The 12,354-nt window shown below is 54.2% G+C and overlaps 1 protein-coding gene across 3 annotated transcripts; it reads left to right on the top strand.

The window, feature by feature from the left end:
* The first annotated feature begins 5 nt into the window (after positions 1-5).
* Positions 6-10,464, top strand: LOC128569641 (transmembrane ascorbate-dependent reductase CYB561). Of its 3 annotated transcripts, none has more exons than XM_053567920.1 (6): positions 6-167; positions 7,120-7,336; positions 7,752-7,850; positions 8,109-8,212; positions 8,628-8,785; positions 9,039-10,464. In XM_053567920.1, the coding sequence occupies exons 2-6, from the start codon at positions 7,132-7,134 to the stop codon at positions 9,229-9,231; spliced, it is 759 nt and encodes a 252-aa protein (XP_053423895.1). In that variant the 5' UTR covers positions 6-167; positions 7,120-7,131; the 3' UTR covers positions 9,232-10,464. The 3 variants fall into 3 exon arrangements, with proteins under 3 accessions (XP_053423895.1, XP_053423894.1, XP_053423893.1); XM_053567919.1 differs by having other exon boundaries at positions 94-167; positions 7,123-7,336; XM_053567918.1 differs by lacking the exon at positions 6-167 and adding an exon at positions 4,478-4,596.
* Positions 10,465-12,354: the final 1,890 nt, after the last annotated feature.

Below are 12,354 nucleotides of genomic sequence, written 5' to 3'. Positions count from 1 at the left end.
GCGCGGATCGCGCCCAGCCGCCGCCGCCCGGTTGCCACAGCGACGCCTTCGCGCCGAGGCTCGCGCGCCTCCCGGAGGCCAGCGCTGCCCGCGGAACCGGCCGAACGGCCGGGGCGCGGCGCGGGGACGCTCGCAGGACGGTCGGCGGCGCCGCGCGGCGGGAAGAGGTAGGCGGCCCGGGCTGAGCCGATCGGCGGGCGCGCGGGCGTGCGGGCCGGGGCGGCGGGTGCGCGGGGGAGCCGGGCGGGACTGCAGGACCAGGGGCGCGCGGGCCGGGCCGGCTCGCCCACCTGGACGGGCCTCCCTCGCTCCCCGGCTCCGGCCGCCACACCCGACTCAGGTGCGGTCCTGCTTCCCCAGCCGCCCAGGAAGGCCCGGAGGTTACAGAGCTCGTCCTGCGGGTCTGGAGCCCTCGGCGCGCTGTCCTGGCTCAGGACGGACCCTGGCCCGGCCTGTCACCACTGGTGCCCAGTCCCTGCTGAAGTTATAACGCAGATCGCTGGTGACCCCGAGTTGAAATCTCTGGGTCTACGCCATGTTCTAGAACAAGGTAGAACAAGTAGTGTGGAAGTGGATCAACCAACTTTTGCCACGACTCTTCTCTTGAAACCTGACACTGGAGGCCCCGCCTCTTTTCTCCGAGTCGGGGTCTCAGCTTCAGCCCGCAGAGCGCCTCCTGCACCCGCAGCTCCTTCGTGGAGGGTAGGAGTTCCTAGAGTGGGAAGTCTGACTCCTTGAATTGCCTGGGTGGACCCCAGATGGTGGGTGCAGCAGTGCCAGTTGTGAGCCGAGGGTGGGGTCTGCGGCTGGCTTGACACCTGCATGGTGGCAGGGCCACGTCGCCTAGTTTTCTGCATCACTGAGTGCAGCATCCATCCGTGTGGATCCGGGGTCCCAGACCCGTCAGAGGCTCCCCTCCCCAGGTTTCTCCCTCGTGGGTGCTCCGTTCTCGTGTCATTCCACCTTGGCAGTCTTTGGGAATCTGGGGTGTCTGTGCTGTTTGTTTCTTTGTTTTTATAGATGGTCTAAAAAGGGGGCTTTGCCACCTCCTCTAGATGCCTTGATTTCTCTGGTGAAATTGGGTTGACGCAGGAAAATACAGGGCCGCTGGTAGCCGCACCCCTTTGCAGGAAGGGCCTCCTGGAGCTGGCGTGGAACCGCCCGCTGTGCCAGCTTCCGTGCGCTGCCACCTAACCTGGCAGGCACAGCGTGGGCTTCTGCAAGTACTGGGTGGTTCAGCAGCATTAGGCCGTGGAGCATGAGAAATTAACCACCTCCAAAAGCATAGCTTCACTGGGAAAAAGCATTCTATTGCTTAAGCAATTCAGAAATGAATTTGGGGAATTTAAAATATTACAGACTAGAAGCAGACAGACACAGACCATCCTCTATTCTTCTCAGCTCCAAGTGTGTCTGCTAGCTGTGGGGGGGCTGGTGGTGGACCGCGTTACCAGATGAAGAGGGTCGGCAGCCTGTCACTGTCAGTCAATATACAGAGAGGGGAATAGGTCCACCAAACTTTGTCAGATGCCAGTGATTTTGCGCTTCTATTTACAAAATCACAGTTTTATACATGAAAATTCAAAGTAAAAACCATGTTAATCTTTATCTTAAACAACAATAATCAGCATCACCCAAGACCCACAACATTCCAATTCAAAAGTTAATCTCCTAAATCAATCCTCCTAAACTACTCAAAGTAGGCATCTTTAGGGTGGCAGCTAAATTTACAAAAACTAAGAATGGGAGACAGGAGGCAAGTTGCTTAGGACCTGAACTGACCAGACCAGCTGTGTCATGTGGCTCTCGTCTACTGACTCCATCTTACTCTCACTGCACTTGCTTTCTAGAGGAGTGTGGATTTATTAGAGTTGCTGCCATCTGGCTTTCTGTGGCCCCAAACCTCATGTGTCAACAGCAGCTGATGTGTGACTCTTAAGGCACTATTAGGACAGATTTAGCTTTTGTAAGGTTGCTATTGGATTGAATGCCTACTGTGGGATCAACATACGCTTGTACGTATTTATCCCACTTGCTCTTTCTCCGTCCATAAGGTAGATCTCAACACCCCCCACTTCACAGATTACGAAGCAGGCCCAGAGGGGGCCCTTGACCTGCCCGGGAGATCACGGTCAGAAACAGTGGAGGCGGCTGTGAAATCACATCTGTCCCACTTGGACTGTACTTAGCCTTTCATGGGCCCCTTTCTCCACTAAAAAAATAATAAAAATTGTATTTTACAGCTACATTGGTATAAAGACAAATATAATCCAGATTGGATTAAAAGGTTTCTCAAACCTGTAAGGTTCATTTTTTCTTCTGATTTTAACAGAAATGAAAATAGTTTTGTTTCTGGGTGGCGCCTGTGGCTCAAGGAGTAGGGCGCCGGTCCCATATGCCGGAGGTGGTGGGTTCAAACTCAGCCCTGGCCAAAAAACCACAAAAAGAAAAAAAAAAAAGAAAATAGTTTTGTTTCTAAGTTTTAGGGAGTCACTTGTGCTTGAGGGAGAAATGGGCTCTGCCTTCTTCCTGGGGGCTGCTGCTGGGAAAGGGCCCTGTTGAACAGCTTAGCCTGCACTTCACCTTCATCTTTTGTCACATTCTAGGATATTCTGGGGCAATTGAGCCGTTTTTTCCCTGCACTGGTCAAGAAGAGATCTAGTCCCTCCCCATGACAGTCTTGTAACTCAGTTAAATCCCTGGTGCCCACGGCACTGCTGGGAACCGGGCTCCTCCGTCACCCCACACTCTGCCCTCAGGGCTGTACAGAACGTGCAGTGTCTGGTCCCCATAATGAGATTAGGTCTGGTCTCCTTTTAATGAAACATGGGGGGGCATTCAGGGAGGAAGAGCCATGCTGAGCTCAGTAATGCCCTCAGGGTAGCTGCTGCCCCTGTTTGATTGTATTACATGGGGTCACTGCAGGGGGCTGGGAGGGAATGTCATAGCTCAAGACTCCAGAAGCTGCCAGAGATCTGTCACACCAGTCCTAGGCTCTCATAGAGAAAGTAGAGTGGCTGTGTAAGGGGCCACGCGAACCCCTGGTCTGTGAGCAGAGGAAACCTTTGGGGTGGAGAATAGCTGCTGTCCACAGTTCTGCTCTGGGAACACAGATGGCCCAAGAACCGCCAGTGTTTCGGGGGCCACCCAGATGGGAAGGAAGAGTGAGAGAGTGTATTTGCTACCAAGCTTGGGAAATGAGGGACCATGACTCAAAGGCACTTGCCTTGCTAGGGAGTAAATCGCAACAGATTGCAAAGTTTGCAAATGCAGACATGTTTGTGGGTACATCCAATTCTGTCCAGAGCCACTGGAATGTCTGTCCCCGGACCCGGCATGGGACACCTGTCCTGACACAGAGGGGGGCTGTCCATGATGTTGAACTGAAAGCAGTGGGAGTCCTGTTACTAAAGGAACCGTTCAGGTTATCCTCCATAAACCATAGAATCACTCGCTACTGTGTCTTTTTTGTGAGTTTGGGCTTTTCACATTTAGAACCTCCTGACTGTGCAGTCACCTGTAGACAAACCACAGGCCTGCTGAGGTAGGGCATTCTTGCCAAGTTGAGTGGCGAGTCCTCCTGTCATCCCTCACACTCTGACTTCCCAGTGTCACTTTCAAATCAGAAAGGGGTCTCCAAAAGACAGTCTTTGTCGCCCTGGGCACCTGGGTGTGGACAGGAGAGCTACTTTGGAGTGAAGTGAAATGAAGATCTTGAACTCGCTCGTGGAAGCCGCCCCCTTACCCTGCATTCATGTCCGGCTGCCCGTGTTCCTGCGAGAGCTCCCAGGGCCCATGTCAGTGTGGGGTGCCGTGTGGTGCTGGGGGTGAGGAGGAAGTGGGAGCACGGGCATGGGAGGGGAGCACGGTCTGAGCACACAAATGAGTTGGGCAACTATGTACTAATGGTAATTTGGGGCATCAAGTTTGTCCTCTTTGTCTACTTCCTCATGTCAAATTGGGGTGATTCTCGTATTAATCTACACAGTGTCACTTGAGGATTACACAAGAGTGAAGTGCCTAGACAGGCGGGGCATATACGGACCACCCCCTGCCCACCTTGTCAGGGTGCAGACAGCATTCCGGGTCGACTTCCTGGGAATCCAGGACAGGAAGTTCAGCGCAGGATGTCAAAGCCGCCGTTTAGTTGTTATACTGTGAAGAGAACGTCACTCTGGTTTCTGTCTGCAGGGGAGAAGCAGGCTGTGGCGGGTGTGATGGTTCCTTTGCTCCCCTGAGCTCACCGATCTGTGTTGTATATCCCACCAGGCATAAAGTTGTCACAGGTTGACCAGTGGTGGGAGATGTTCCTTCTGTTCTTCCTAATTTGGAGCTAATCGGATTCTGACCCTGCTCTGGGCTCTCTGGGGGATGAATCTAATAAAGGAGGCAGTGACCTGGAGAGGAGGACAGATGATAAGTGACTGGAGGGGGACAGCATTTCTTCTTTCAGTACATTTTCTCCATTAGAGTCGCGCCAATGTGTCATATCCCCACGGAATCCTGAGGAAGAGCACAGCGCCTCCCAGCCCTCGGAGTGCACAGGGCACTCGCAGAGAAGCAGCGGGAGACTAACACAGGATAGAACCAGAAAGGGTAAGGAAGCGCCAGGCAAGCCTGGGGACAAAAAGAAGGGCCAGTGCTGGTGGGCAGGGCCTGGAGGCATTGGCAGGTAGGGCAGTGGTGGTGACAACCTCTGAGCAGGTGGCAGGGAGCGAGGTGCAGGGCTGGGTTGTGATGTTCGGGGAGTTGGAGAGGCTCCTCCGAGTGGATCTGGGGAGCAGAGTGGGGGCCGCAGAGGGAAACTGAGGCAGGGTCATGTCACAGAGATGGCATCTCACTGGCAGGCAGTGGGTCATTTTGTACAGAGGACAAGATGATTTAGGGAGCTGGGTCAGATTGAAGAGGGAGAAAGCTGCAGGCCCTGCTTTAGGTGTGGCAGGGAGGATGGCCAGAGCCCGCGGGAAGCAGTGGCCTTGGGTGGCCTGGGCCTGGATGGGCAGCCCTGCTGGATGGATAGGGAGGTCACAAGAGGATTTTGTTGTGATGAGGCAGAGCTTAACTTTGGACCTGCTGGGGTGGAGGTGTCCCTGGGATGTCCAGGTAGAGACATGTAGTTAGAAATGGGGTTGGACTTCATGGGGAGGACACAGCCAGCACTAGAGTTTGCAGCCATCTGTGTGGATGACAGATAAGGACAGAGGCAAGAGTTCCACAAATGGGGATTAATTTTGGCCAGAGCTTCTGGAAATCAGGATTCTCACCCATTGTGGGAATGGGAGGTGGGGCTGTGTTTCAAGAATGTCTCAAGAACCCAGCCATTGCCTCAGGAGCCATCTGGACAGTGGGAAGAGGATTGTTTAAGTGTTAGGCTGAAAGCAGAATGCGGGTGACAGAGGATTTGGGTCTTGGTGAAGAGAGGGAACAGCCATTCAGTGCAACAGTGTGAAGTTATTAAAATGATGAAGTAGATGACATTCATTGCCATGAAAAGATACACAATTAAGTTAAAAACGCAGTTAAAAAATGGTATGCTCTTGTTGAAAACGTGTGGGCTGAGCGTGGTGGCTCACACCTGTAATCCTAGCACTCTGGGAGGCCAAGATGGGAGGATTGCTTGAGATCAGGAGTTTGAGACCATCCTGAGCAAGAGAAAGACCCCATGTCTACTAAAAATAGAAAAAGTGGGTGGGCATTGTGGTGGGCACCTGTCCTAGCTACTTGGGAGGCTGAGGCAAGAGGATTGCTTGAGTCCAAGAGTTTGAGATTGCTGTGAGGTGTGAAGCTACAGCACTCTACCAGGGCGACAGAGTGAGACTCTGTCTCAAAAAAACAAAACAAAACAAAAAACAAACCCCTCAAAGAATGTATGTGTGTGTATATATATTTCTAGGGGAAAAGTTTGTAAGAATATAAATCAGTGCTGGTGATTTGTCATTTTTTCCCTTTCTGCTTCTCCGTCTTCTGCTGCGAGGTGTGCAGTGCTAACACTCCCTCGCCTTAATGGTGGAGGTGCCAACAGCTGTCAGATGTTGGGGAGGGACTTGGTCCTGGTCAGCAGAAGGGTCTGAAAACTAGCTCCTAAGCACTGCAGGGTGTGTGCCGGCTCTAAGGGGCACCACTGGTCTGCTGGGCAGTGCCTATGCTCGCTGCTGTCCCCCGAGATCTGACACTCATTGCTGCTGGGAGAACTGAAGAGTGGGGACAGGTGAGCAGGCAGCCAGTCCAGAGCGCTGCTCTGACCTCTGCTTGCCGTGGCACTGGCGTGGCTGTGCTGGCCTTGGCAACACCTTTCCGTGGTGCACAGGCTGGTGCCAGCACCTGAGGCAAAGGAAAGGGTTTACCTGGTTTCCCCTCCCATGCCTCCCTCCGTCCTGGCTGCCCACGTGGGCATGTGCAGGCTGGCACCTAGGGTGCTCTCAGAGCCCTTTCCACAGCTGCAGCAGGGCCCACTGTCCTTCCTGTGGGACTGTGGTGAGTGGAGGATGTGTGAGGGACACAAAAGGCACCATCCGAGCAGCCAGGAGGCTGCATTTCCTGGTGCCTTCAGTGCTGGAAACTTCAACTGGGGGAGGCATGTGGAGCCAGCCTGTTCTGGATTTGGGGGGGAGGGACAGAGGAGAAAGGGAAGGTGACCGTGCTGTCCCTGTGTGTTGGCAGGTGGGGCCATGCCTGGGGAGGTGACCCCTCATCTCCAGGGTGGAGCCAAGGATCCGGGCACAGGGCAGGGAGGTGCTCCCCTTCTCACCCCAGATGTACTTGATAATCCTGGAGAAAAGATGTGACTAACCTGTACCTTCCAGGAACTTGCTAACTTCTCTGTAACTCCCCTGTCAACCCCACCTGAGAGAACACATGGAATAGCAAATAACGCCTGGGCGCTGGGCCCTCTGGCGGTCCAGGAACTTGGAGTACCATCACTCACACCCTCCTTGCACTGGGGGTGGGTCCCCAGGTCAGGGCTGCCCCTGTGGGAGATGGGCCTCCCACCAAGCTGCTCCTGAGACTTGGGACCCATGCCCCAGGGGGGTAGGTGGGAGAGCACCAGGCTGGGTGGGCGTCCCAGGGTGTGTCTTCAGGGGTCTGGGCAGCTCCCCCGAGCTCTGCTCTTTCCCACAGCAGCCACTCAGCATGGAGAGCGGCACCGGCGCGGCATCCACACCCAGAGCGCTGTCTTACTACGTGGCCTTCTCCCAGCTGCTGGGCCTGACTGTGGTGGCCATGACCGGCGCGTGGCTCGGTCTGTACCGGGGTGGCATCGCCTGGAAGAGTGCCCTGCAGTTCAATGTGCACCCGCTCTGCATGGTCATAGGCCTGGTCTTCCTGCAGGGGGACGGTGAGTCTCGGGGCTGCTCCTCCTGCCCAGGCTGGCGGGATCCTGTCACCCGGGTCTCATCCAGTTAGACAAATCTGAGACTCTAGAAATACAGAGAAGGAAGCTGGCTTGGAGCCTGGGGAGACAGGACCCAAATCTGGGCCCTAGGCAGGTGGTGGACGTTCCCCTCCTCCCCTCCCATGCCGGGGTGTGTGCTTCATGCAACAGAGTGCCAGGGCCTGGACCTGGGCCAGGGAGGCATGTCAAGGCACACACAGCCTGAGGCGGCCTTTGTAAAGGGGGACGGGGAGGGAGGCCTGCTTTCTCCCCCAGCTCTGGAGGCTGGGATGCCTGGACACGCCAGGCCCAGACGCCCCCTCCAGCCCCAGCCTGCCAGCACAGGCGAATGCACTGTCCCCTTTCTCTCCTCCCACAGCCCTGCTGGTTTACCGTGTCTTTAGGAACGAGGCCAAACGCACAACCAAGGTCCTGCACGGGTTGCTGCACGTCTTTGCCTTCATCATCGCCCTGGTCGGTGAGTCCTGGCACCGCCTTCCCTCTCCGCCACCTGCTTCAGGCTTGGGAAGCAGGTGCTTGCCACGCTCCGTCCCTGCTCCAGAGCTGTTATGGTCCTGCCTTGCCCCCAACTTCCCAGGCAGGGACCCCGGGTGCTAATAACCACCATGCTGGGACTAAGGCCCAGAAGGTCCCACCAGTCAGTTCCCTCCGGTCCCCGTATCCCTCTCTCTTCCACGTCCCACTCTGCCCTCATATGACCCCGTCTCTGGTCCAGGCTTGGTGGCAGTGTTCGACTACCACAAGAAGAAAGGCTACGCTGACATGTACAGCCTGCACAGCTGGTGTGGGATCCTCGTCTTTGTCCTTTACTTTGTGCAGGTGAGTCCTAGCACCACAGGTCCCTGGGCCACCAGCGAGGCAGGGGGAAAAGGTCGGAGGCAAGGGGAAGGGACGGGAAGGAGGGCTAAAACGTGGGTGAGAGAAGGGCGAGGAGATGACAGTGCATTAGTCCCGTTAGATGCTGCCTTCAGGTGCTGAGATGGCTGCTGAGTTAGGGTTTGACAGGTGAGGGTGTCCGGTCCCAGGCCCTTGTGGCTGACTTAGCACACGTGCTTGGCCACACACCAGCTCCCCATGGGGGCTTGTGCCTCTCCCACCACTGTTCTTTAGAGGAAGTAAAGAGCAGGGGACAAGGGGGTTCAGTGCTCACGTGGGAGCAGCCTGGGTTGATGTCCTCTGGCTGGCCAGGTCAGTGGCTGCTCAGTTGTCAGGATTGCCTCTCCTTTCCTTCCAGTGGATTGTGGGCTTCAGCTTCTTCCTGTTCCCTGGAGCTTCATTTTCTCTGCGGAGTCGCTACCGCCCACAGCACATCTTCTTTGGTGCCGCCATCTTCCTCCTCTCTGTGGGCACAGCCCTGCTGGGCCTGAAGGAGGCGCTGCTGTTTAAACTGGGGTGAGTGTCCTGGGACGCAAGAGGGCAGGGCCCACAGCGGCCCACACAGAGTGAGCCCTGCCCTCCCCTTCCTGGGGCATTTCCTTTCTGAGCTGGCCTTTTGTGGACCTAGATAAGCCATGGTTATTCTGTCTGGGAGGGAGACCAGTGGGCAGGGTTGGGATTCCCATAGCATTTTAAGGCCCAGGATCCAAAGGGCCTTTGTTCCAACTGACCCCTTGGGTGGCCTCTCTCTTCAATCCTACCCCTACAGGACCAAGTACAGCACGTTTGAGCCCGAGGGTGTCCTGGCCAACGTGCTGGGCTTGCTGCTGGCCTGCTTCGGCGGCGTTGTGCTCTACATCCTGACCCGGGCCGAGTGGAAGCGGCCTTCCCAGGCTGAGGAACAGGCTCTCTCCATGGACTTCAAGACGCTGACAGAGGGGGACAGCCCCAGCTCCCAGTGACAGCCTGCTCCTGTCCTGTGGAGGGGCCTGGTGGTGGAGGCTCCTTCAGTTCTGTGGGGGCTCCAAAGGTGTCTGTTAGCCCACACCCTGCTGAGGCTGGCTGTCCTTGTCCTCAGTATTGCGGCTCCCAGGGAGGGGCTCAGGCAGGGTGCGTGGGGAGCGTGGGTGCAGCTGTGTCTATTTTAGTTATTTCCTGCATAGGGCTTGTCCTCTGCTTTCCTTTCTTACTGCTGCTGTGAACAGTCTGGTTAGCCGTGTGTAGCCCTGTGTCCCTTTGCCCCCTCCAACGCAGCAGGATTTGGGGGGGTCAGTTCTGGTCACAGAGGGCTTTGGGTGGTCAGTCCTGGTGACAGAGGCACAGACCCCAATAAGCAGCTGGGGAGTGGTTCCCCCCTCAAGGCAGCAGGGGCCTGGGGTAAAGCCAGTGAAACTGCAGGGCCTCAGGGACAGGCCTGGAGGAGCTAAGACTGTGTAACGCCCAATTTAGACCAGGAGTCCTAGCTGAATAGCACATAGTCCATATGGGCCTGGTCCTTGGCAGTGGAGCTAGTGATGTTTTGTGTAAAGTCTGTTGGTGTTCAGAGCAAGGGTCCCCAGGACAGGGAGAGGACTGGCCCGTGGGAAACATTGGAGATGTGGCTTTGGCTCAGCTGCAGTCGTAACCCTTGAGTCCCAGGATGGCCATCCTGGGAGAGGGGATAGAAGCCCGTGACTCAGACAAACATCCCCGGGCAGACGAAGGCAGTCTGAACAGGAGGCTCTGGGCGGTGGGGTATCTTGTGGCCCCCTGCTACAGGGGACCCTCCTGCCCTACTTCTCAGCTTGGTCTCCTCTCCAGGCTGCCTCAGGCACTGTTCAGGCTGGGAGGTGAGGGGCACAAACCTCATTTTTTAAATAAACAGTTGCTGCTGCTTCCTCCTTTAGATAGAGCTCTCCTGTTGGAGCTGTCTGCTCTGTCTTGGAGGACCAGTCTTTTCTCTTACCAGGTGCCCATCTGCGCAGGAAGTTGAGACAGAGTCAGAATCTGACATCTCTCCAACTTCATGAAATGTGTTGTTAGTTGAGTCACCGTTTGACTTCAGTCTAGAACTAATGTGATTTGAGCATTGATCTCATGCTTCTTAGGTTTGGCAAATGCTTTCTCCTTGTTTTCTAGGCTTTGAAGAGCCTGACACAGTTTGAGACAGACACAGTTTACTTAAGTGAAGAAATTAATAAAATTTTCAAATCTGAGTACTATTCTTTTAATGTTTGCCTTTTTCATACCTAAATGCTGCCTTAAGAACATGGGCTAATAATTGGCCTTTGCTATGGGTCCTGCCTTGGTGATGTTGGTCACGTCACTTCTGGGAGCGGGTGCCTGAGGTCCCACCCTGGGCTGCCCAGGCGCCTCTCCGCCCTTGCCCCCTTCTCCCATCTTGCTGGGATGATATTGCACACCTACCACTTAGATGGTACACTCTTTAACGGATCAGTTCTTTAATCATCTGATGCATACTTGTACAGTTAAATGTTTACACGAGGGAAAACCCCACCTTAGACAACTACCAAAGTATAACTCTGTATTTCCCTTGCCAGAATGCTACACAGAAATGGAAACTTAGATTTGCAATAAAAGTTTGTAAACTGTTTGCCAGAGTGTATAACTAAGAAGCCAAAGAAGGCCCCCCAAAGCATGTCTGTGGTTTATTTTGCTTGTGGCCAATCTTCTGTGAAGTGCAATGTACTGTTTGTGCCACAGATAATTCAATAAATGTCTACAGCAGACCGCTTGCCCGCTGTGTTCATTTACTGTGGCATTAAAGAGAGGCAGAGCTATTAGAAACCTGAGTTCATTCTATTGGGATTGAGAGAAATTAAATATGCCCTGGCTGGGCACAGAAGGCAAAGTGATGAATGGTATTTATCATGGCACAGGGTCTGAAATGGCCCAGTGGTTGTCCAGTCTCTGGCCCTACTGGAGGCAGCTCTTCCATGTGGTTAGATAAACCCTTTGCTCAACCCAGGGAGAATGGCCTGAAAGATGGAGCTGCAGGAAACTGATGAGGGCCTTGGCAAGAAGCTTTGTCCAGTATACAGTTGACCTTTTTCCTTTTCAATCCTTAAGAAGAAGAGCAAAGCTTTTGCAACTATCACTTCAGATCCATTTGTATGGCTCAGGCAGGAGAGTGTTTACAGCAGATTTGAGTGTGGGATCTCACTGTGCACTTTAAGTACTGTGTGGCTTGTCACTTACTGCTACTCAAAAACTCAGCACAGCTCACTACAGCAAACCTCTCAGAGGTAACAGGAACACTTGCTTCCTTGCGTCTGCTGAAACTTTCTGCCCTGCAGCTGGTGTCTCATGTACAGGAGCTCGAGCTGAGAGATCTTTCCTTTGCACATCTGTAGTCTTTGAAAGCTTCTGTGTGGACCTTCGTTTGCTTAACAACAAAGCGCATGGCTTGGTACCTGTCACAAGCTGATTCCTCAGTCAAGAACGGGGCTGGCTGTGTGAGGGCAGTGGGATCTTGACCGTATTATGTGCCATCTCTCCTCTGGCTTTTTGAGCTAACCTCTGCCTCTACTGGGTCAATTTGTGTTTATGAATATTCAAATGACCAGACACTGGAGGATGATGCCTCTCCAGAGGGCTACTTCTTCACTGTCTCCTCTGGGGATCTCGACTTAGAGGACAGCAGGGATCTTATCTTCTTACTGGGACTGGACCCCTGAGAGATCCCGAAGCTAGTCCTCTTGACGATGGCATAGCATAAATTGTCCCAAGGAGCACAGAGCAGCACGTCCCCAGCAATCCTGACCCAGCGCCTTCTGTGTCATTCCGATGTTTGCTTTTCTTAGATGACCCCTTCAGAGAAAGGAGGCAGCATGGTTGACAGTGAAGTTTTCAGGACAGATCTGACTCAGTCTTACCTTTGCTTCTGTGACCTTGAGTGCCTTAAACTCTTAGGGTAGGCTTCTGGAGACACCAATGTCATCTGTCAGACATTTGTGTGAAGAATATGCTAGGGGACGTACAGAACATCCCACCATGCTGTCTGGGACATTATGAGGGTCTCGAGCATGATCTACTGGGATGGACTCCGAGCACTTTCTCTTCTATGAGACAAGAGAAGAGATGAT

Source organism: Nycticebus coucang, chromosome 18 (genome assembly GCF_027406575.1).
Source record: "Nycticebus coucang isolate mNycCou1 chromosome 18, mNycCou1.pri, whole genome shotgun sequence".
NCBI classification, from domain to species: domain Eukaryota; kingdom Metazoa; phylum Chordata; class Mammalia; order Primates; family Lorisidae; genus Nycticebus; species Nycticebus coucang.
This window is presented reverse-complemented; position numbering and strand designations above follow the sequence as displayed.

What these genes read in the sequence shown, in the direction of transcription:
- LOC128569641 (XM_053567920.1), top strand. Translation starts at nt 7,132, where the DNA reads ATGGAGAGCGGCACCGGCGCGGCATCCACACCCAGAGCGCTGTCTTAC. An exon ending in CTTCATCATCGCCCTGGTCG is followed by an intron (nt 7,851 to 8,108) that starts GTGAGTCCTGGC and finishes TCTCTGGTCCAG; the next exon opens with GCTTGGTGGCAGTGTTCGAC. An exon ending in TTGTCCTTTACTTTGTGCAG is followed by an intron (nt 8,213 to 8,627) that starts GTGAGTCCTAGC and finishes CTTTCCTTCCAG; the next exon opens with TGGATTGTGGGCTTCAGCTT.